A 26421-nucleotide genomic window follows, 5' to 3' on the forward strand; every position below is an offset into this window, starting at 1 on the left:
GCAGTCCCAGACAATGCCTTTGAGGCACATAATGAGCTGTTGTCAAAGGCAAATAATTTCATTAGCTGTCACAATGAAAGCTACACCTAAAATGCTCACTCAGCACCGAGCCTCAGAGAAAGCACCAAGATGACATTTTGAGAATGAAACCTCCATATTCTCATGCACACACACATTATAGCATCATAATGATTTTGACAGGAAGAGGAGGATTTGGGGTAATTGTTCTCATTCTTGTTTATACCATTTTGTTTTGTCCCAGTCTGGAGTGCTGGACGCGGATGAGGGAGATCTTCTTGAAGGATCAAATCATGTGGGAGTCAGCTCTGAGTGACGGCAGGCCAGGGGAATAATTTGCGTCCACAGATTGCCCATGACTCCGGTTGCATCGTTTCATTTCCCAAACATGAATTTCGGCGGCTGATAAGATGGGACATTTCTTTGGCAGATAGCATCTTGTGCTTAGCAAAATGCTCACAGGGGCCACAGCGTCTCACATGCCTGCAAATACTGTATGTTTGTGTGAGTCATCCAAATATTAATACCTCAAGTGCGGTGACACACACACACACACACACACACACACACACTATGTGCTGTTTTGAATTTGCAGGGCCAATTTAGATGTGACTCTGCGTTGAACCCAATGTTAACAAGAAGACTGTGTATTTTATTTAATAAACTAGATGTGTAATGAAAAATGCTAAAGTTCAGCTTAAGTGCAAATTATTTATGAACCTTTTAGACAAATGGTCAAACTTTTCTATTTACCTTGTAAGCTACAAGGGAGGAAAACTAATTATTGTTCTTTGAAAAGAAAAGAAAACATATCTTTAAAACCACAAAACCAAAGCTATACAGAAAGAAAACTATAAAATATCTCTGGTCTTTCTTTAAATGGTCAAAATCCAAACAAACTTTACGATAATAAATATCAGGGTATTTATTTATATATTTTTTTTAAATAACCACCAGAATGAGCTACTTGATGTCCAGTAATGATATCTATTCAATTTGATATTCAAAATTGCAAATTGTAATGTTTCCTAGTCCAGGGGGTTTAAACTGTTTGATGCCAAGGACCCCCAAATATGCAAGAGACCCACTTTCCATAATATAATTTAATTTAATATAATTTAATATAAATGAGAAAAAAACAACAACAATGAATATTAAATATAATTTCATATATTTTAGATGTTATTTTCATATACAGTGGGTAAAATAAGTATTGAACAATTTTTCTAATTAAATATATTTCTAAAGGTGCTGCTGACATGCAATTTTCACCAGATGTTGGTAACAATCCAAGTAATCCATACATACAAAGAAAACAGTACAAATGAGTTCAGAAATAAAGTTCTGTGTAATAAAATGGAATGACCCAGGTTAAAAGCATTGAACACGCTTACTGAAATTGATTTAATACTTCGTACAAAAGCCTTTGTTGGTAATGACAGCTTCAGGACGCCTCCTGTATGGAGAAACTAGTCGTATGCATTGCTCAGGTGTGATTTTGGCCCATTCTTCCACACAAACAGTCTTCAAATCTTGAAGGTTCCATGTGCCTCTTCTATGAACTCTGCTCTTTAGTTATTTCCATAAATTTTCTATTGGATTCAAGTCCGGTGATTGGCTGGCCATTCTAGCAGCTTTACTTTCTTTCTCTGAAACCAATTGAGGGTTTCTTTGGCTGTGTGTTTGGGATCATTGTCTTGCTGAAATGTCCACTCTCATTTCATCTTCATCATCCTGGTAGATGGCAGCAGATTTTTATCAAGAATGTCTCGGTACATTTTTTCCATTCATCCTTCCTTTAACTATATGAATTTTGCCGGAGCTACACCATGATGTTTTGGGGTGATGTACAGTGCCATTTGACCTCCAAACATTGTGTGTATTATGGCATCCAAAGAGTAAAATTTTTTTGTCTCATCTGACCAGACTATATTCTGTCAGTATTTCATAGGCTTGTCTAAATGTTGTGCAGCAAACTTTAAACGAGCTTCAACATGCTTTTTCTTCAGCAATAGAGCCTTGCGTGGTGAGCGTGCATTCAGGCCACGGCGGTTGAGTGCATTACTTATTGTTTTCTTTGAAACAATTATACATGCTAATTCCAGGTCTTTCTGAAGCTCTCCACAAGTGATCCTTGGCTCTTGGACAACTCTTCTGATAATTATTTTTACTCCTTTGTCAGAAATCTTGCGAGGAGCACCTGGTCGTGGCCAGTTTATGGTGAAATTATGTTCTTTCCACTTCCGGATTATGGCCCCAACAGTCTTCACTGGAACATTCAGAAGTATAGAAATCCTTCCGTAACCAATGCCATCAGTATGTTTTGCAAAAATAACATTGCAAAGGTCTTGAGAAAGCTCTTTGCTTTTACCCATCATGAAATGTTTCTTGTGTGACACGTTGGTCATGAGACACCTTTTTATAGGCCATCAGTTGGGACTGAAGCAACTAATGTTAATTTCCACTGACAAGGGGTAGGATTGCTTTCTAATTACTGACAGATTTCAGCTGGTGTCTTGGCTTTCCATGCCTTTTTGCACCTCCATTTTTTTCATGTTCATTACTTCATTACTAATAGTTAGTAAGGTAGTTGTTAAGTTTAGGTATTTGGTAGGATTAGGAATGTTGAATATGGTCATACACAATATTTGCTTTAAGTATTAATAATCAGCCAGTATGTGAATAATAGGCATTCTAATAAGCAACTAGTTAATAGTGAGAAGTGGTCACTATACTGAAGTGTTACGTAAATTATTAACACAACACTAAATAACTGGATCTTACATTGTCACTGTTTTAAAGCCAGAGTCACAAACTCCCCAGTATACCCTTGGGGTCCTCAGACCACATTTTAAAGACTCTGTTCTGGTCAACACACACACACACACACACACACACACACCATTCACACAGAAACCAGACAAAAACACAGTTTTACATTGAATATCTGTATTATAAATAGAACATATTACACATTCTCTCATAAATACATCAATAAGTTATAACTTTAATGGTTTGCCTAGCATCTCATCCAGTATCTATGTGTTTGTGGCTTCTGAGACCTGGCATCCTTTATCCCTGGAGCTGACCTCGAAGTCATAAACTGTTCGGCTGGCAATTAAGCAGACACTCTGCGCCTTTAAGCTCGCAAAATTCTTTCTCTAAATCACCTCGCACTCACCCCACGCTCCACAGTGTCAACTGATATATGCCTTTTATTTCTCTTTTTGATAATTGTCCAATCGATACGCGGCAGCTTAACTTTCTACGGAGCAAACGGGTCTCGGGCAGCATTATGGGATAGCACTATCAGGCAGCCACACGGTGAGTATAAAATGAAGGCTAGTGACACTAAGCCCAATCAAAACACTGCAACTATTCACCTCACAGAGACAGCACCGCTACACACACAGCACTAGAGAGGTTAGGATCTGTACAAGAGTAGGCAGAACAGATCAATCCAGCTCCGCTTATTCAGGAGAGAGAAGGCTATCGATTTATGTGTATCTAATCTCAAAGTCGTTTTCATTAGAGGTTTGACCAGGGATCTTTGAGACACATGAATATGTTTACATACTAAAAAAAACCCAACGTGATGCAGGGGACAAATTACAAGCCATTAATGTGTAGTGATAATAAATCTGAACATGCAAAACCTTAATAACAGTATGCCTTTATCTTTTAAACGAATGAGAAGGTAGCTAAGAAATATGTTTTTTTTTCCTTTTTCTTCAGAAAGTGCTTAGTTACATTATTTACACAAAGCCTATGAGTCATCAGTGCACATAGGTGGCGGACTCGAATCACATTGCTATATACGACTGATCTAGACCAAGCGTTCAGAAATGCCAGTATGATTTTTCTGTGATTGAAAACCAGAGTCTTTTTTCCTGAATGATAGATACATCCAAAAGTATTATGCCTAGAGGATAAACAAACTATTGCAATCATGCAAATTAAGCATTTGAAATCACAGGGATGCTGAAGTCCCTTGGAAAATGGCACATTGTGTTTCCTACAAGGTGCATAGATACACAGTTATGTACTATTTGAATTCTGTATTGCAAGACGGCGTCGACTGCGTTTGATCTATCCGGCTGTTTCTAATCCTCATCCTCAAGGATACTGAAATACGAACTAGTAGCTTTACAAATCTCTGCTCTCCCCAAACCCAGTGATATGAATCCTTCCTGAAATACAGCGTTATGAATGATAATGGCATTTTCACTTTGCAACCATCTTGACATTTTTTTCCTTTCTTGTTCCCTCTCCCTGAATGTCACAATAGTGCGGACACTTCTGCCAAGGATTCAGCACTTCGCACAGGCTGCACGGGAGCGCCGGCTCAAGTCATGTGTGGGAGGTAATAATATTTTGGTATAATGGGTTTAAGCCAGTGAATTAAACATTAGCTCAGCTCAAATAGAGACCAAACAGGGGGAAAAATAATGAACCGCAAATAAATAATTGAAGGCGGCATTGTTGTTTTTCAAATTGCTCACTCGGGGTTAGTCGTGTTTGTTCCTCGTTTGTTGCATAGGCCACGCTTACTGTCATATAAACACCAAACACTGAATGCAATCTCAAGCTGGGTGGTGGTGGTGGTGGGGGGTTACAGGTTCTCCTGAACGTGTGAAAGCCAGGAAGAGGGAAACGTTTGACTTGTGGTGAGACGGACTTCTTGAATTCTGGTCCCTTGGAAACATGTCCGAATACCACACAGCTATATACTGAGGTGGTCCACCTGAGCCCTTTGGTAAAATCCTGTTACAGTAACATGAGTGAGCTTTCACGACCCTGAGCATACATGTCACACACATACAGGCAGACAGAGAGATACACGACCAGCAGTCTCTAGTACGCTTGCTCTATTAACCCTGAGCAGGATTGACATACTCCGGGTTGGTGTAGGAGAACCCCAGGAACTCGTCCTGGTCCAGATTCATGATAAACAGCTTGTCGGTGGGCGTGAGCTCGATGGCCATTTTTGTGAACTCCCGGTCAAAGTTGCAAGTATCTCGGCTGTTTCGCTGGAAAAGAGAAAGAAGAAGGGAGTTAGCTGCATTTAGAACAATAGGCTATTTACAGCTTAAAGGGATCTTAAAGGGGTAGTTCACCCAAAAATGCCAATTCTGTCATTATATACCCGTCCGCATGTTGTTACAAACCTGTTTGATGTTATTTTTTTCTACTGAAACAGAACATTTTTGAAGAATCTTAATGCAGCTTTTGCCATTTGGTCACATCTGCCAAGCTCCAAAAACACCATAAAAGCAACATTAAAAAATACCACTCATATCAGAAGACAATAACACTGAACATCATTGGTTTTCAGGTGTCTTGTAACGAAATTATGTTATGATGTCAGACCTCCAATCTATTGTGTGACTTCAGAATATCTGGATTATAACAAATGATCTTTTTGGAGCTTGACAGCACATGGTCATTATGAACGTTCAAAAACGTGGCGTCTGTAAGATTTTTCAATGTTTTTGAAAGAAGTCTCTTATGCTCACCATGGCTGTTTATTTGCTAAAAAACAAACAAACAAACAAAATAAAAACAGTCATATTTCACAATATTAGAATTTAAAATAACCATTTTCTATTTTTGATGATTTTAACGTAATTTATTCCTGTGAGGCAAAGCTGTATTTTCAGCAGTCATTACTCCAGTGTCACATGATCTTTCAGAAATCATTCTTATATGCTGATTTGCTGCTCAAGAAACATTTCTTATCGATGTTAAAAAAACAGTTGTCCTGCATAATATTTTTTATACATTTAAAAAAAAATAAAAATGCATAAAATATCAAGATACCAATTTAAATATATTAATATAAATATAATATATAATAAACATATAAATATTAAATATATATATATATATATATATATATATATGCATAAAAAAATAACAGCATATGGCTTTGGATTAACATGAGGCGAGTAAATAAAGACAGTATGTTAATTTTCGGCTGAACTGTCCCTTAAAATCCATAATTATCCACACTAAATAAGAAGCTGATGAAAAGAAGACTCCAGGCAAAAGCCCAGCTGTGTTAAAGACTGAAGAGGAATTATGTGCCAAAGAAGAAGGGATTCCACTTCAGGAGAAGAAGCTATAACACGCAAGCACTTAAAAAGACGCCCAGGCCACTGATGAGACTCATATCTCACTGACAGTCCCCATCCAGAGCTGCTGTGGGAGACGGCTCGCTGCATTGACACACTGTGTGCTTCCGTTTCTTTTATGAGATGCTAAAGCGTAGGCACTGCTGGCCTTTCTCTTTTACTCTGTATGCCTCTGTCTCTGTCTCTCTCTGCGAGAGGAGTCTAAATGAAAGGGGCAGACGGTTTGTTAGGCCCACAGGCCTGTTCTTACTGGGAGAATTCCTCTCTGCTGCGCTACTGCTGCTGTGGCCTTGTGTGCCAGCGCGCCCGAGGGAAGAGCCAGCCTGGCTCAGAGGACACACACACACACATTCAAACACACTGAGTGGGAGGATGGCGAGGGAAAGAGACAGACTAAAAGAAGGAAAGAAAGGAGGTAAGGTGGGTCAGAGTTAGCTAGAAAGGGATGGAGGGAATGTGACAGAAGGTGTGGAAGAGATGGAGGGGATGGAGAGAAAAAAAAACAGGGAAAAGGAGAGAGGACTGAGCCTTCTCTGGGGCTAGACATTGTTAATGCACTGCTTGGCAATGTAAATCCACAAAGGCAAAGGAAATGCTAGCGTGGGGGGAGGGGTTGCACTCAATATGCTAAGCATCAGTGGAGCAAGAAAGCTTTGGCGATGCAAATACTGCGTACCAATACACAAAATGTACACAGAGCGCTAAGCTATGTTGTCTTGTAGAAATGTTTGCTATAGGGTGGTGGGGCTGTCATCTCAAACTATAGGGGAGAAAAAACATATTTCTGAATGAACATTGCTGTGTTCAATAAAGTCAATATGGAAGCCTGTTTCTGCCTCAGAGTAAAATAATTTGTTCTCACAATTGCATCTTTACATCTGACCATTGTGACTTTCTTATAATTGTGCATTCATATCTCACAGTTGTTTTTCTCACAATTTCAGCCTTTTATCCCACATGTGTGACTATTTCTCCTAATAGCGCCTTTGTACCTCACTATTTTGACTTTTCTCATAATTTCAGCTTTATATCTCACTATTTTGACTATTTCACACATAACTGTGCGTTCATATCTTGCAATCGTGACTGATTCGCATAACTGCAATGTTATATTTGAGTCATAATTGTGACTTTATATCTCACAACTGCCACTATCAACTCTCATTTAGTAACAATTTTTACTATTTCTCATAATTGTGCCTTCACAACACTCCTTGTAATATCGACTTTATTTCTCACAATTTACATCTCACTATTTTGAAAATGTCTCCAGATTGCACCTTCATATCACACAAATGCTACTATTTCTCAGAATTTTGACTTAATCTACCTTATTTTTCAACGCGGAAGTAAGCCGTTTTCTGTGAATGTATGAGACTTCCGGTTCATTAGCTGCTGTAGGGAAATAATGAGAAGAATAACAACGTGCAATAAACAGTAAGACTGTTTGCACTATAAACCAGTGTGTTCATAATTAAGATAATAAGACACACCAATCTGCGATATCAAGCAGCAAATCGAGCTGTTTTGTACAGCTAAAAATAGCTGGAAGCAAAATGACACCAGAAGCCAGACCCATAAAATTTACAAATGGCCTGCTTATATGGGAAAAACAAGGAGGATCTCTCACAATTTTGGCAATTTCTAGTAATTGCAACTTTATATCTGACAACTACAACTTTATTCGTAAGAACTGCAAGACCAATAATATAATTGAGACATGCGAGTAAAATGTATTATTTACTCTGAGGAAGAAATAGGATTGCGTGAGTCAGCATGACTCTACTTACTTTCTTCTTGCATATTCCTGATCGTATTGTAAACAATTCATCAATACACATTATTCTGAACCAAAATATTTTTTGGTTCATAATCTTTAATCAAAATCCAATAACTTGCTCTTATTCTGAAATGATGTTCCTTTTTGCCAATGCTGCAGGCTATTCCTGAATTTTTTCTTGTTGAATATCCTGTTTCACTTGAAAATATGTCATGTCTGGATGTAAAATTGCTTACAAATTGCAGTTCACACTGACTTTTAGACATCAAGAGAAGCACAGAGAATAATCATGGTGGCCCGGTATATATACGAGTGCTAACCTTTCTCGCAAATTAATCACAGTCTGTTAGATGTCTGCTTGGATAATAAGGCCAAAAATGAAGCCTGTCTTGGAAAAACAATGCAATTCAGTTAAGTTATTATTTCCAGCTAAATAATTCAGCTTTCTGGTCAATGGCGGGCCTGAGGGAATTGTGGGAAGTGCAGAGTTGTTTTAGGCAGCATAACGCTCGGTATTAAAGAAACATTCAGTATGTTTTGAAGACGATAAACCAACAACGACAAAGCAGTGTGATCTCTTTTTTTTAAAGGCAATGAACAAAGCACCTTAAAATGACAAAGAACAGAGACAAGTCGCTTTCAGGTGAGCAAGACCGAGAGAGAGAGATGAGTGCACGTCAAAGCACAGCAAAAAGGATTTACAAACAACCAAGATCACAGACGCAGAGAAGACATTTGACTCCAAATATTGGTATGCAGATCACATCAAACAAGAGAAAACTGGGGAAGAGAGACGGTCCAGAAGAGCGTTTGAGATCTCCTGGCAGCCCGTACATGGATAAAAACAGCTACAGACAGCAAGAATACAGTAGACAGGAGGAAGATATATGATACAACAACAGAGGCACATTTCCTACCTTATGTCCATTTGCTGGTTCAAGCACACCACAGCACAGCGAAGCACACAAGCCACAACTCCAGAGTGATGGCCACTAGATTACCTGGGCTCTCAAGAGCCAAACAGTTCAGAGAAAAATGGCACTGGGCATTGGCATGGAAACCTCAGGACTGTAGGTCAACGCAGACGTGATTCTGAACGACTAGTTTCAAATCTAGTAATTATCCTGCAGAGTTAATGAGTCTATAAATCTGTCTACTGTTGCATGGATCCATGTATAAGTGTGATACATTATAAGATACAGTGGGGTTCAAAAGTCTGACAGCCCACAAGCCTGGGATGCAAAATTTAATTTAACTGTAGAAATAAATAATGTCCCTTTATTTTAAAATGTAAACATAAATATATGAATTAATAATAATAATAATAATCTAATTATAATAAAAAAGAAAATTAAGAAATTTAAATCTGGAAAAAAGTTTCAGAACTGTGAAAAAAAATAATAATTTTGAAACTTAAGTGCATTATTAATATAATAAAAATAGAACAAAAAATATAATAAAAATGTACATAAATATTAAATGGCATAATAATAATAATAAAAAAAAAACTAATCAAATAAGTAAACTGTTAACATCAAAATTAGCATCACTCATAAATCCACATTTAGATACCTAAACTGGCAATTGACCTTTGGAGGTATTTGGGCACAGGTGTAGCGCTGGGTACCAGGAACTGAAAAAATGTGTAAACCGTTAACATCAGAATGGATATAACAGATCAAAGAGCGTAAAAAGAACATCCAACAAAATATTTGTCATCCTGAAGCGTCACTAAATGATAAATGACACTAATTAGAGATGAATGATGGTCCAAAATGGTCTCTGTTGACAGGAATATCCATGCTAGCTTGCCATGCTGATGCAGGCCAGTGCCATTCTGTGTTGATTAGATACAGGTCTGTTTGACAAGATGAGATTAGCACGGGTGCACTGAGCAGCTCGGTTCCCATAAACAGGCTATGATGCACATGGACATATAAGATAGTGGTGGATGACAGTGGAACAAGGGACGTCGACACGTTGAGAATACCAGCCCATGAGACGTTTGCACCTCAGCAGAGCCCATCTGAATTTTTCATACAGATATATAGCAGAGATAGAGTTTGTGATACATGCTGTACCAAAAGCCCCGAAGGGAATGATAAAAAATAAAATAAAAAGCTCTCAGGTAGGAGAGAAAAGACGAGAGACACCCTCCTTTAAATCCAAGGTGTTCATTTTGCCAGGATTTAATTCCAATCGTGATTCTGTAATTTTGTGCGATACTAAGGCACAGAGCTTTCTATAAAGGAGCGGATTAGCGGCGAGCTGATGTCAGCGCAAGAAGAGAACAGCAGTATCAAACGCTGCCCTGTTTTCAGCTGATAAGCCGCACACACTTCGTGCTAACCGACTCATTTAATTTGAGGCTGCGACATTCAGAATTAATTAACTCTTGTGCTGAGCGCCAGACTCAACTGTGTACCGCATATATGTAAAAACAACAAGTTTGAATGATTTCCGAGATCCCCATGCCGATTTTTACAGTGCTACTTACATAAGCAGGCCAACCACCACTTCAATTTTCACAATAAAGGTTCGCAGCATGTTTAATACGGCATATAAAGCGTCTCTCTAGTTTTCACCCACCCTTATGTATGTTCTTCCCATATGTCACTGGCTGAATGGTGGTGGAACAGGATGAAATGTTCTCATGTTAAGTGGCAGGCATGAAATATGCAGAGCTTAGCGTGGGCACGTGCTGCACACCGTCCAAGTTGGTTTTATACGGGCGATGCTCTGAGCAAATTGACAAGACTTCCTCTGCCAAGCGGTTCAGAAGCACATACAAATAATGCTTTATGTGATCGAATAAAATGTCACATCAGGGTCTTAGAATAGAAAACAGTCTTTTGTGTTTCCAGAGTTCACATTACAGGTATGTTTGAATTTCAAGGTTATATACACTCAAAACTACAATGAGGGAAACAACGCAAAACCAAACAAAGGCTATTGATGTTTCAGTTTTATTTAAATGCATACTCGTGGTTTTTTGTGGAAAATACTTTGGCACAAGAAAAGCATTGAGGATGTATGAAGCAAAGCACACAGAAAGGTCAAGAGCACTCGCTAAAACACTAGGCTAGTTTTCTGTAATTCATGCATAAAGCTATGCACATTTTATGGTATAGAAAACACAATAATCTCCCTTTTTCATTTATTTTTATCTACAATACTGACCACATAAAATTCATGACATTTAAGAACATTTGACACATTTTATACATTTGATTTGCTTATGTTATTTTAAGACACTTAAAAAAAAATAATATCAAAGCCCTACACTGAACTGCTTGCTATATATTTTTTTGGCAGAAATGACAAATGCACAACATTTTTTTTTTTTTTTTTTTAAACCAAAAGTGTTTTATCCTGCAAACCACAACATATCTGGAAACCTTCGCCATTTTAGAGAGGTTATCCCTTCCCTGAAATCCTATGATGAAGATATGATATGAAGCCCCAGTGGTTTCCAATAAAAGCCACTGGCCTCTAGTCAGCACGGATAACCGCTCAGGGAACTCTGATGTCTGAGAGGATCTGACCCGTTTCTGTGGATGTGTGGCTCTTGTGGCCTTTCCAGTTCCATTTAGTGATACGGTATCTGTTCCACACAGGGACTTCGCTGCTGTTACCGCTGACATGAACAGGGCTCGTGTTTCTAGACCGACTGTCATATCGGAGTTGTCAGCATGCTAAATTAGGAACCCGTATTAAAGCACTGACCAGCCCGTGTTGGACCCATTAACACAACAGCAGATAGCTTCAACGGACCCCTATTGTCGCTTATGAGCAATGTTTACACGCTTGAATTGTTTTATTTCCAAAGCTACACCGTCTAATTGTGCTGCAATTTATTCGTCGTCTTTATATCCTGTTTTTCTCTTCGCCTTTGAAGCGCGATATTGTGTTCCACACAAACATTGTGGTATTCTTTCAGGGTTTTCATGTAGAAAGTTTCAGCATAATATAATGCGGCGGGTCTCTATTGACAAGCTTCAAGATGGAATCATTCAAGCGAAGTGAAGCTATATCAATGCATCCCAACTAGACTAATTTGCTCATACACAAGCTCTTCAATGAAATCCGGGGTACAATTTTGAGACATTACCCATGGGTGACTGCTCATTTCAAACCCCATCGCAAACCCCAATGATGTTGAAAAATGCTTCCAGATCGTACCCATTTAAAACATGCATATCTAACATAGGGGTCAGTAATACATGGCCGACGGGTCTTTTAAAGGTTATTGGCTACAGCGTTAGCTCGTTTCTGATATTAGCACTTGTTCTCTCGTCCTGTCTCAATCTGTAATTGTCTCAAGCAGGAGGTAGTTGATATTTAATGTGCCTGTCAAATACCTCTCGATAAAATCCGGCTGACCTTTAAGCAGAAGTCAAGTGTTAAACAAGGAAGAGCCAACGGGAACCATCACAGGAGTCATGCTTCCTGTACATGGGTGAGTGTTTGCTGATGGTGTGAGATGATCAGGCAAAAAAAGCAGATCACTACCACAATCAGGCACATCCATTAAGCTCTATTGGCCCATACATACACGCAAACAGGATACAGGCATCCTAAAAAAGTCAGATTTACTCATGCTTCCAAAAGAAGAAAAAGAAAAAGAAAAACTTTGGTCAAATTTTGTTATCTACTTGTCTGTACAATGCAAGTCAGAGATTAAAGCAAGACTAGGGTTCACTACAGAGCTAACTAACGACGTTCGGGCAAAACAAAATTGTCATGCAAAAACCTTTTGAGTTTGCATTCTTTTTGAAACAGGCAAAATGCTTTGAGTATAAAATCGGCAGAATATCACGTTCACAGGCTGGATAAGAAGAGCGAGGCTAGCCATTGTGCATCTCATATGCGATTCATGCACCTTCAGTGCAAATGGCTGAATCTGAACACCGGCGGTGTCCGAAACACACACATCCGAGGATAGTTTAGAACAGAGCAATGCAATACACACCACATTCAGGAAAGCTGTAGAGTACAAATAGTATAAAGACAGCCTTTAGATTCGAACGTTCCTTCAGCATGGACACAATCAATGGAATGTCGTGAAAGCCGACAACGACCTTCAGGCTAATCTACGAATATCGAAATTTCGCATGCATATGTATATAGATGGATTAGTTTCTGTGCATGGCTGTTTATATACATACACGTGCCAGTTTTATGGAGTGTATGATACATAAACGTAAAGGAGGTTTGATGAAGAGGGGGTTTGATGGAGGGCTGGGTTAGTTTTAGGAGGTCGCCCTTAACTCTGGGCTTCCATGGCAGGGTATTCGGGGTTTATGAAGGAAAAGCCCTCGAACTCGTCTTGGTCGAGGTTCATGATGACCTCCTGGTCTGGAGGGGTGAGAACCGGTGGATGGCGGGTGAAAAAGCGGTCAAAGTTCTCTGCATCCCGGCCACACTGCAGGAGGGAGAGAAGAAGAAGAGAGGCATGTAATGGATGGGGGATGATGAACATGGTCAAGTAGAACGTAAAAGAGAACAAATAAAAGTATGAGAATGGATGTGAATGTAAGGGTTGTGACAGGTACTGTAGATTACTGAACAGCAGTTCTGGATACATGGATACCTATGGTGTTGAATAGACCAGCATCCTGTATGTCCCTAAAAGGCTGCTGGAATAGCTTTAGGTGATTGTTTACACTCTTAAATATAAAGGTTCCAAAAGGGAATTTTCCATTGAAGTACCCTTTTTGAGTTCCCCAAAGAACCTTTCAGTAGATATTTCTTAAAAGAACCATTTTTTCATAGTGTGAAAAACTTTTTCAACTAAAAATACCCTTTTGTGCAATGGAAATATTCCATAGATGTAATTCAAGGGATCATAACTGCCAATAAAGAACCTTTATTTATAAGAGTATACTCAAAAAAAAATTGAAGTCTGTTATGATTTACTCCCATTCATGTCATTCCAGAGCTATATATATATATATATATATATATATATATATTAAATACCTTCCTCTAAAACAGCAAAAAGCACCATAACAGAATCATACAGGTGGTCCATACAATTTAAGTGCTATATTTCAAGCCATTTGATCGCTAGAGAAACAGACCAAAATTTAACTCATTATTCACAGAAAATCTTGACTTCACTGAAAACTCTTGAAAAGTAATGATATCCGAGTCATGTATAAATAATTATTTCAGTCAGATCTTTTATTTATTTTTGAAGAAAATAGCGGAGAGTAGAAAACTGACTCAAAGATCTGTTTGCAGTGGTTAACAGCTCACTGGAGGTGAAGATTATCAGTGAATAATGACTTCAGTCTATTCATCAAGCAATCATACTGTATGCGAAGCCATATGAAAAATAGTGCACAAGTTGTATATTATTCATTTTATGGTGCTTTTACATCTTTTTTCAAAGCTTCAACAATCAGTCCCCTTTCATCGCAAAAGAGCAAACATTATTCAAAATATCTTCTTATGCATTCCACAAAAAAGTCAGTCAAAGTTTGAAACAACATGAGTAAATGATAACAGAGTCAATCTGGCCTAATGAAGCACACTGACCAGCATTTTTTCGCTGGTCCACCAGTTGCACCAATATGGGAATTCACATAAGCAAAATTGGAAAAAGTCTAAAACTGGTCTTTTCATCACAGCATTGGGTGAAACTTGGAAAAATATGAATTCATGGAGGCATGTGTGAGACCTTTACATTCATACTGATACAGAAATATGTTCCAGATGTCAATGGCATGTTAGGGTGTCATTCATGATGCTTTTGAAAACAACAACAGTGAAAACAATAACAACAGCATTAATGCCACCACAAACACATATGCTTCAGTTCAAATGTCAGCTTTTGAAATTGCACTTCCAGTGACATTTAAATAGCTCGCTCATCATAATGGTAAAAAACCAGGTAAGTCCACGCAAGCGAATCTGTAGATGAGAGTGAAATCCTTTGCACTGTTCACACATGCAGACACCTTTACATGGAGAGCATTGATCAGTGGCAGTCCAGTACGATATCAAAACTCACCTTTTACAGCCCGTCATGCAATATTCATGAATAGGACTAAGAAGCAAATTCAAACCATCAGAATATTCCAAACCTGGCCAGTTCTCTACCTCTGGCCCATGATGAGGTATCTCTGCAACCTCTCCTTTGGCAAACAATACTGTTGGAGCAGCCACAATGAAAGAGGAAAAACTGGCAAGTGGTGAAAACCTGAGCGGAGACAGCTCACGATGTGATGCATATTACTGTTCAACATATGCATTATTTTATAACAACATATTGTGGCTGCATATTTTGTGATGTACCATGCGGTCATTAGTAGAGAAACAACACCAGCGCTGTAGATCTGATATGATGCGCATGGATCAAACATATTACATACAGACCCACTGCACAGGACAAAATCACAAGCTTTTGACTTCACAGGAGTTCATCATTTCCACCAATCAGAGTGAAGACCTTGTGAAAGTCTATATAGGGTTCTGCTTCTAATGAGCACAACGGGAGGGCAATCAACTTTGGGTCCGTTCATTACAGCTCCTTCAACATGAAAGAAATTTACTTGCACAAAACTTGTCACAATATACTATTTTTGTCCCGTTTCCACATGTTTTCAGTGTTACAGTATTACATTTAGTGAACTTAAACATTTTTACAAAAAAAAAAAGAAGTTGTACAGTTGATTAATTCCACGTGTTAGCACTTAAACTAATGTGAATAAATCATAATCTAGATCCAATTAATCCAGTACAGAGTGTTCATTACTCACCTCAGTGTGTGACATAGACTACTGTTCAAAAGACTGGGGTCAGTAAGATTTTTAAATGCTTTTAAAGAAGCTCTTATGCTCACCAAGGCTGCATTTATTAGAACAAAAAAAACAGTACTATTACATTTTAAAATAACTGTTTTAAATGATATTTTTAAGTGTAACTTATTCATGTGATGACAAAGCTGAATTTCGGCAGCCATTACTGATTTGGTGCACAAGAAAAATATGTCTTATTAATTTTGTGGAAACAATGATACCTTTTGTCTTTCAGGATTGAGTAGAAGGTTGAATAGAATAGAAGGTTCAAGAGAAAAGCATTTACTTGATATAGAAACACTTTGTAACATTATAAATGTCTTTATGCCACTTTTGATCAATTTAATGGATCCTTGCTAAAAAAAAAAAAAAAAAAAAATTATTTCAAAACAATCTTACTGACCCCAAGGTTTTGAGCGTAGTGTATACACACATGCATTTATATACATATTTTATAATAAAACTGCACAAAAGTTAATCCATCACTGCATGATTTTTATTTAGCTTTACAAAAACATGTTAAATGATCACTTATCACATCCTTAAATACAGCTTGTACCTGAATTCTAGGTAAACAGAAGCATTAGTTAGACCAAACCCCTTTAAATAAACACTCCCTACGCCACTGGGCAGCCCAACAAAAGCTTGAGCCTTTAAAAGCCCGATTTCATACAGCATGAAATGACCTCATTTTCTTGACTGTACCATTAGCCCAGAATCCTTAGCGTGGACCTGGCAGCAAACACAATAGCTTTAGATGTGCCTATGCATTTTCAGCAAGAGGATTCTGACTACCATGTGAATGATTTACAACCAATACATCTTATATAAGACAGAGGTGAAATCAAAGCTCAGATTTTCTTGGCAAGTTCACTCACTACCTCTAAATACTAAACAGCCACACACACACACACACACAGAGTGACAGACAGTGAGAGCACTGAGGCATAACATCTGTGTGTGGGAACCATTAAATCACCCCGCACAGCATCTGTGAACCTCTGCATTCAGAAGCCCCTCTAATTTAAACTCAATTAATGGTCCCATGCAGCAGCCACCTGACCCCTGTCGCCCCGCTGCAGATGCATTAGTATTTCCAAACGTGATCAGGGGAGGCTGCGACTTATGGATCTGCCCGCTCGCTGCCATACGTGCCGTATGCCACCTAGACAAGTGAACCCACAGAGAGCCAAACAACCTGTGTCTCGTCAGCTGCTGAAAATTGAGGGAAAAGCTTTCTGGTGTCCTCCTAAAATCACCTGTCCACAGTCATTAGCATCAGGGGGCCACATCCACTGTGAGCAGCCCTTGCTATTAAAGACACACATGTGACAAGTGGCTTGTCTGAAGACCGCTGTGTTAAACACTGGCCATTTACAACTCTCTCTCTCTCACATGCGTATATCACTCACTGACGCAGACCTTTTCTCTCTGACACACACTCTGTTTTATTTGTGAGAAAAAGTGCTTTCCCTCTGCTTGCTCATATCTCTGAGTGACTGCTGCACATGGGGATGAAGGGAGAGGGAATGAAAGGGAGAATAATATTCTTTAAAGCAAAAGCTACCGAGCATCACGCTCACACAACCCATAGTTGTCATTTCTGACTACGACATGCTCTCCAACCTTCACTCTGCGCAAAGCCTGTTCAAAAGACCATTGCTGGACCCCAGCGTGAGATGATGGAGTCCTGGTGGCTCCACAAGACTTCTTTACTAGCTTAAGCCCTAAGATGCTTTTATCCATAGCCCATTACAGTGCATTTATTACAGTGACAGTCTCTAGAGAAACCAGAGGTTATGTACACACACACACGTACATGTTTTATTTATTATTTTCTATATATATTTTATGTACTTTTTAAGTTTATTTTCACCAAGGTTGCTGTAATATTATGAAATATCATCACAATTTTTAATAATCTTTTTTTTTTCAGTTTTAATATACTGTAAATGTAATTTATTCCTGTGATGACAAAGCTGAATTTTCAGCATCATTACTACAGTCTTCAGTGTTGCATGATCCTTCAGAAATCATTTTAATACGCACATTTGATGCTCAGGAAACATTTTTTTTTTTATTATAATCAATGTCAACAATAGTTGTGATGCTTAATGTTTTTGGTTAAACCATGGTACATTTTTTAAAGATTTTTTTTTATGAATAGGAAGTTCAAAAGAACAGCATGTATTTGAAAATGAAATATTTAAAGGTGGGGTATGTATTTTTTCAAAAGCGCTTTAGAAAACTGAGTCGGGCCGAGTACCAAAACAAACTTGTAGCCAATCAGCAGTAAGGGGCGTGTCTACTCATGATGTGGAGGAGAGAGCGCTCAGTGCACATGATGGACATTAGCCGAGCCGAGCGATGACAGAAAGATAGAGATGACGGATAAAAAACAAAAGAGAAAAACGTCTGCTTACACCGTGTCTACTCCGGATGAGACAGTTGTCCTGTATATATATATATATATATATATATATATGTGTGTGTGTGTCGCGGCGCGGCATCCAGTGTAGAGAGCATCACTGATTGCAATGAGTTCTATAGTATTTTGTCGTGCCGCGCTGCTCGCGTCCGGTGTAGACACAGTGTTATGATAAGGCCAGAAGAAGGACCCGTGTAAATATCGGATCAGTTTTCCAGCGCTGGAGAGAACTCAAGGAACGGGAAGGCCTGCGATCGGACACCGAGGTTGCTTTGTTTCCTCTCGATAGGAGAGTAACATTGGTTTTGCTTTGTTTCACAGAACTAATCGTTGCCTGGGTTGCATACGTATGTGTGGGGCGGAGCTATCAAAATAGGGCCGAGACCCTTTTGTGGTAGGGGCGTGTTTGTTTTGGTGATTTGAAATATCAACACAGGCTACACTTACCCCACCTTTAACTTTTAAATGTCTTTACTGTCAATTTTGATCAATTTTTATTTATTATAATTTCTTACAATTATAAATTGATCAAAAGTGACAGTAGAAGTTAAAGATTTAAATTTCAAATGTATCTTTTTGATAAATTTATCAAAGAATTGTATTAATATTTATTTGTGTGTGTGGATGTATATATATATATATATACAGTGCCCTCCAAAAGTATTGTAACAGTGAAGACAAAATTGTTCTGTTGGCTGTGGAGTCAAGACATTTGCAAATATGATGAAAAGATGAATAAGAGACAAAACTACAGAATGTCACATTTTATTATTAGCCATTTCAACACATACATGTTTTACCAAATAAAAAGAACAGCACTTTTAGAGTTCATCACACTCATTGATGTGAGCATAAGTATTGGGACAGTTGAACATAAGGCAGATATAAAAGATTAAAAGCTATTATTTAGTTGCAGATCCCTTGCGCACAATCACAGCAGTGAGTCTGTGACCCATAGACATCACCAGACTCTTGGTCTCATCCTTTGAAATACTTTTCACAGCCTTTAATGCAGCCAGTTCCAATTGTTGCTGTCTATCTCTCATCGGTCCATAAACACAGTTCCAAAACTCTTCTGGCTCACCTTTGTGCTTTTTTGCAAACTCTAATCTTGCCTTTCTATTTTTGGAGCTGGTCAGAGGTTTGTATCTTGCTGTGTAACATCTGTAATTCTGTGTCAAAGTCTCCTGAGGACAGTAGATTGTCAGAGCATCACCCCAGCTTTCTGGAAGTTGTTGGTGATTTTACAGACACGTCTTTTAGGGTTCATTTTCACAGCTTTTATGATTTGTCTGCCATCAACTACTGTTGTTTTCTCAGCCGATCAGGTCATTGTTGGTTGCTGGTGGTTTCCAAACTCTTGATTTCTCCATGCTCTTTGTTTTTGCTATAGCTCTAACTGACTTCCTCTTTTCTTTTAGCATCCAAATTGCTTGCTTTTCTCTCAAAGTCAGCTCCCTCATCTTCATCCTGGTTTGTGTGTGTCATCATCGAATGCAAGATTCAGAATGCAGAAGTAGTGGATATAACTGATACGACACATTCCCTGCTTTTAATATCTGAAGAATTAATGCAACAGGACACAGCTGATCACTTAGAAAGACCTGTGAGGCAACTGTTCCAATACTTATGCTCACATCAGATAGAGGGATGAAACTCTAAAAGGGCTGAACTTCTTAGCTGGTAAAACATCTATGTGTTGAATCACCCAATAATAAAACGTGATATTCTGTAGTTTTGTCTCATATTCATCTTTTAATAATATTTGTAAATGTCATGACTCCACAGCCAACAGAGCAATTTTGTCTTTACTGTTCCAATACTTTTGGAGGGCACTGTGTATATATATATATATATATATATAAATAAAACAAACCTAAATATAAACTAAATCTAAATTATAATTCAGTTAATTTTAGAATTACATTTTAATTGACAGAAAAAAGTATTGTTTTATATGTAATATCTAATTGTATCTTAGATTCAATTAGATTTAATTTATTAAAAGTTTTGAAATTTATTAAAAGCTAGCTATGTAAATTGGGTTAGGAATATTCTTCCAAAAATAACCATATCAATCACTGAAGATTATAAATATACACTGATGTCTAACCTCCCATCCTGGCATCATGACCTGGTCCTTGTCAATTTTTTGAGCTCAACTGCATTTGTTCTCATTCACCTTCACTGTACAGAAAAGAACAAAACTATTTACTAACTACAGAACTATCTCTTTAACCAGAAACACTTTCTTGGTGAATCAGCTCCACTGAAAGCTTTTCCATTTTACTGGTGATCATCAAATCAACACTCACCAGCATTTGCTAGCATGGAAGCCTGCTGGTATCAGCTGGACTTTTCATAATGAATCTGTCACTCTCCTCACCTGGCTTTGATCCCTTTTCACCTCCACCCATCATTCCTTTGTTCCAGCATGAGCGGAGTATGATGGACAGTGTGTGTAAATGAAAGGGTGAGGTTAAGGTGACCGTGTCCAATCTGCACCGACACAGAGAAGGTGCCGGGTGACATACAGGAAGTGAGAGTGAGCGGCACTGGCAGCAAAGAGGCTGTCAGCATTCAGAGATCCACCCTCCCGTGGCTGGCACATGCGGGCCACCGCTGCCAGTCTTGTACCACGCAGGCAACAACAGTCCATCTGCTGCAGATACAGCCAGAGGCATTCCACCTAGAGCTGGCTGGCATCCCAAGCAACAAATCAACAGTCACTTCTCACCTGCCACCAGACAATTCAAAAGCACCAGCAGAGAAATGAAGAGCTCTGTATGGCGGCCCTCCCCTCGTTCTGCTCCAAACCTGAGCTGTGAAGTCACTCTGACTGTTTCGAGCCCCACGTCCTTCTTCGCATCCCCTGGGTCCGATTCCCTAATCCACCTCAACGCAGTGATCCCTTGCCAGACAGTGCTGTCATGCTTAATTTCAGAGCCACAGGCTGTGATGTGTAGAGGGACATGCCATCCAAATCCTACGTCAGACTACCATGTTTCCCAGCGGAGTGAGATCTGGGCGAAGAGGTGCTCAGCAGGAACAGGGCAGAATCTAGGGAACTGTCCTCAATGACCAGCCTGCCTTCGGCTCTTTAACTACAGGCTCTGGAACTTCAAATGCACATAATAGCTTTGAAAACAACACCTATTGAGCTTCCTCATTGCCTACATAGGCAGCTGCCTTCTAAGGCGGCATTGAAAGTAAGCGATTTTGAACACTACATACACAGGAATGCACTCAAGAATCACATGGAACATTCATTTCACACTTGATAAAAAAAAAATATAGACGACATGAGGAACAATGTGACACTTCAATAAGTATGAATACAAAATTTTCTGGGTAAAATCATTTTTAATTATAAGCTTATTTGGATGTACATTATCGGTCATAAGCCAATATTAGTGATTCTTTTTTATTTTTTCATTTATTTACGGGGTATGTAATTGTGATATTCATTTGCATTTATTTTATATTACATTTGCCATTATTCACTGATTTAAAGGGCTAATGATAAATTATAGCAAACTGTTTTTGGACAAGCGATTTTCCACCTTATTTCAACTCATCTGAAAGTGAATTAATCATATTTCACACTGTATATTAGTTTGTTTGGATGCCTTAATTCACGAAACACTGACATTATTTTCATGTTTAATGTGTTATTTTTATCTTTGGACAAAATTGAATTTTTAATATTGACCATTTAAAAAAATCCTTTTTGATACTGATACAGATAAATGAATTTAAAATTGTGGGGTGAATAATCCCTACAAATTATTCTGTGGATAAACTGTTTGAATGAATCAAACTTAATCACAAACAATTTCAGACCTTTTTTGCAAACCAGTTTGGCCAGTTAGATCAAGGATTTATCAGTAATATTTTTAGTGGGGCACAGCGATATTTTACTGGGTCTCATAAAAGGGTCTAGCAACGCCCCTGCAATGGCATGAAAACAAAGATACTTATTGGCAATAATTCTCAGTGCATGCCTAATTTTTAGTTTTGAATTAATTATATTTGCAAATAACATTTAACTTGCATATTCTGACATTTTGGATTTCTTTTTTACTGTGTTTGTTGCAGTGCATTCTGGGATTGCCTTTGACGCCCATGAATGCCTCTTACTGAGATTTGGAGCAGAGCTAATGTCTGCATGAATTTTTGGTCTCCACAAGAAACAACACGAGTCTCATTCAGATCATAATCGCCTGAGTTTGTAAATCACAGTTATTTGAATGTCCATCAAGCATGCGGCCGTCGTCACGAAGAGGGTCTAAAATCATCCGTCTTTCTGCTCAGCTAATGACACCAGCACGCAAACATCCATCTGCTGCTACACAGACAGCCAACACCACATGAACACTCCCAATCACACACACCTGAACAGTGAGCTAATGTACCTCACTGCTGTTTCACAGTATAAGTAAGCCTGAAAACTGGGAACAGATTTTGAGAATTTCAGCATTACTTTGCAGTGAATGGGTGCCGTCAGAAAAAGCTGTGAAAAATATCACAATAATCTACAAGTCTAGTCCATCAATTAATGCCTTGTGAAGTGAAAAGCTGTGCGTTTGTAAGAAACAAATCAATCCTTAAGGTTTTTAAACTGTAAACGTCGCTACCAGCTACATGCTTCTTCCTCTGTTCTGCTTTCACATCAAAATCAAATCAACATATTTGTTTAGAACTGTTTTGGTTGGTTTTTGCTTGTAAATGGTACTTGATCTGTGAATATTTCTCTCCTGATAGATGACATGATTTTTTTTCATTGAAGAAAATATTATTATGGAGAAGGATTCTTTATTGCAAACAGCTTTTTGTTTCACAAGGTGCTAACTGATGGACTGGAGTGGATTATAGTCGTTTATTGAGAGTCCAAACATGTTTTTTATCAGCTGTTTGGACTCTCATTCTGACGGCACCCATTCACTGCAGAGGATCCACAGGTGAGCAAGTGATGTAATGCTAAATTTCTCCAAATCTTTTTAATAAAGGACAAACAAACTTATCTACATCTTGGATGGACTGAGAGTGAATAAATTTTGGGATAACTATTCCTTTAAATTATCTTAGAAAATACAGTAAAATAAAAATTGAACTGAATTACACTATATACAGTACTGTACAGTAGCATTGTGTTACAACTGGTTATGAGACAAGCAAGAGCCAATGAGGTTTGATGTCAAAAACGTTGCTCTGTCAAAAACACTGGCGCAACCAATGGTGTAAATTTGGAAGTTGGAGTGTCTGTTTGCTCATCCATTGGAGGTATGAAGGAGTTTCAAGGAAACCTGTTTGAAAACCATCATTTTTACAGTTCCGTTTGGTGACACTAGTGGCACAGAAATTACACACTTCTGCTATTTCAACTAAAACTAACACATTCAATTCAAGTGCTAAAGTAAAACTTCAGATTTTAAGGCGAAGATGAAAGTTTTCTAAAATCAACAGGACAATCTGTTCTCAATGAGTGCACCGAAACCTCAATGCCAGGTAGGCGCTGCAGGAAGGAGATCACGTTTAACAGGCCAGTCTGAGTCCAAGTGGGAGGTCATGAGGGTTGATGTGGAGGGAAGCACTATGTAGCACTGCCTGGGCAATGCCTGCTCCATCTGACAGCTCGCACACACACACACACACACACACACACACAGAAGCAAGAGAAGCTGTACTCATTAAGGATCTGACTGAGGCTGACAAACGCGTCTCAGCTCGGCCGGAGCCCTGGCGCACACAGCGCTAACGAAGCTAAGATGCTGCTGTGCCTCTTGCTGTGGTGTGTAAGGAGGACACACAGACTCCTCATTACACCCTACTGCTCTCCACAGCCCTGAAAGTTTGACTTGTCATCTCTGTGCTACTGTACAGTAGAATTTGACTACTTTGACACTGTCTTCGAAAACTACGTGTCCAGTCGGCCAGTTTGAGCTTATGCTGTTACAGGTCGCTTAATGTGATTTACACAAGTAAGACATTTTCCTGGATCAACATCCTTTGCTGGTCCTGAGACAATATTCCTTTTAACCAATCACAGCCCTCTGATATTAGGGTTAGGTTTATAGACTGCAGGGTTGAGTGAAATTTAGAATTTAAGAAAAAAGAATTTGATAAGTTTTAGAATTAAATTAAGCTCCACAGGACGTTGAAATGGAATTTTAACTTGAACGACATGAAGAATTTACTGTTGCAATTCAATGAAACACAAGTGTGTTGAATTTCACTTATTTCAATGCTATAAATATAATACTTGTAATTCAATCCGGTACAAATTTTGGTAACACTTTATCTTAAGGTGTCCTTGTTACACGTTACATGTATTTACTATTATAATAACAATAAATTATGCATAATTACATGCAAGTAACCCTAAGACAACACTTAATCCTAACCATATGGAAAGTACATGTAGTTAATTAATATTACTCAGTACTTATATGTTAAATTACACTGTAACAAGGACACCGTAAAATAAAGTGTAACCCAAATTTTGTGACAAAACTTAAATTATTTAATAATAACTGGGTAATTATTAAATTTACTCCCTGAAATACATACTTTTTCTAATGTCTACCAACTTTACACAGATAACTAAACAGATCCTAATTTTGCCTTTAATCAAAAACAAATAAACAAAAGTCCAACACTGTTTTTGAAAACAGATTTTTACTTTATAAAAATATATACTGACATCAAATTATCAATCTATTGACTATATAACATATTAATATAATATAGTATGAACCATAAAAAAATAAATTAAAAGAAAGTTAATTTATTAAATATATTGATAAACATAAATTAAATACAAATGTCTATAGGTGACATCTCAAACATCGATTATTCCATCATCGAATATTTCTAGAAACATGATTATGATTTCACTTTTCACTTTTCATTGATTATGATACACTTATAGCAGTTGTATTTTTTGTAATTGAATTCCCTTCGATTCTACTTACTGAAATTCATATTGTAATTTAGTTCAAATAGATTAACTGATGAGTTTGAATCAAGGTTGAATTGGGATTAGAATTTTTTATAGGATTAAGAACAACAGTAGGGTTATGTTTGTTGATAGAAATATTTTTCCAGAAAAAAATAAGTATGTTGATGTAATGTTGTCTTACTTTGGTAAACCATGTCATGCATTATGTGTTGTTAAGTATCAGGCTAAAAAAGATAAAAAGTAATGAAACTTGAATTTATACTCAAGTCAGAAATAACCACCAGGGCTTTAGAGTGAGAGAGTAAGAGAGAGAATGTGTGTGTGTGTGTGTGTGTTAGAGGTGAGGTGACTGGCTGGACTTACGGCTTTTGGTTTAAATGGTGGCTGAACTTCCTTGTTCTCCAACTTTTCCCAATCCATGTAACGGAAAAAGCCGTGTTCCCTGATGTCCCGCTCACCTTCAGGACCGCAGCCCAGACGCTTGCCTGGGTGTTTGGTCATCAGCTGAAACAGAGAGGACAACACAATTATGAGAGGACCACTGGTATATAGTATGGCTGTCAAACAATAAAAAATAAAAAAATCTAATTAAATGCATAATACACAGAATAATGAATCAAGTTAATTAATAGCATATAATCTATATTTTCTAACAAAGGATTTATTTACATTACAGAATGAGCCAATAGTAGTTCCCACGTTATTACAGAATTTATGTACAGAACATGAGAAATTCTTTATTAATATATTTAAATATAAATATACAAGTGTATAGTAGATTAATGTGTAACACTAAGAACCCAAATATTTAGTTCAAAATACAGCCAGGGTACCTGCTTGCCCTACTCCAGTAGCGTTTTGTTCAATAATTTTGTTTTATGGGTCAAAAATACAAGTTGCATTAACATCCCTGGAGGGGGTAAAACTAAATCCACAGAAATGAGAATGTCATTACATTTTTTAGGTCAAATAATTTTTACTTTGCAGTTTCAGCACAGCCTCTCTTCATCAACTTCCTCCGCACACCCATCTCTCTCTCTCTTTTTCCCCTTCACCGACAGCTGTTTTATTCCCCAGCAGAACATGCTATGTTGAATATAACAAAATCGTTTGGCTATTTTATTCCAGTGAGTGACTTTAGCGTGTGTAGGAGAGATTAGGCGAGGGGAAAAGCTCAACAACTTGCTGCTTTTTCTTCAGCGCCTCAGTGCGCATGAAAAATTGATGGCAGCAGAGAAAGTCTTTCCAGGCTCTTGTAAGGCATAGGTGGAGGTGGTGGAGGAGGGGGGAGATGA

At 38.1% G+C, this 26421-nt stretch overlaps 1 protein-coding gene across 6 annotated transcripts in view; it reads right to left on the reverse strand.

The window, feature by feature from the left end:
• Positions 1-2918: 2918 nt before the first annotated feature.
• Positions 2919-26421, reverse strand: part of prkcbb (protein kinase C, beta b) — a 155317-nt gene continuing 131814 nt past the window's right edge. For 5 of the 6 annotated variants that reach the window (XM_058769638.1, XM_058769640.1, XM_058769641.1 and 2 more), the window contains 2 exons: positions 25490-25630; positions 10883-13357 (listed from right to left, as the gene is read on the reverse strand). In XM_058769638.1, the coding sequence (XP_058625621.1) occupies positions 13199-13357; positions 25490-25630 (300 nt within the window). In that variant the 3' untranslated portion in view covers positions 10883-13198. Of the gene's footprint in view, positions 5049-10882; positions 13358-25489; positions 25631-26421 lie in introns of those variants that run through there. The other variant, XM_058769639.1, reaches the window with a different exon arrangement.

The sequence above is a fragment of the Onychostoma macrolepis genome, chromosome 03, assembly GCF_012432095.1.
Source record: "Onychostoma macrolepis isolate SWU-2019 chromosome 03, ASM1243209v1, whole genome shotgun sequence".
Taxonomy (NCBI): domain Eukaryota; kingdom Metazoa; phylum Chordata; class Actinopteri; order Cypriniformes; family Cyprinidae; genus Onychostoma; species Onychostoma macrolepis.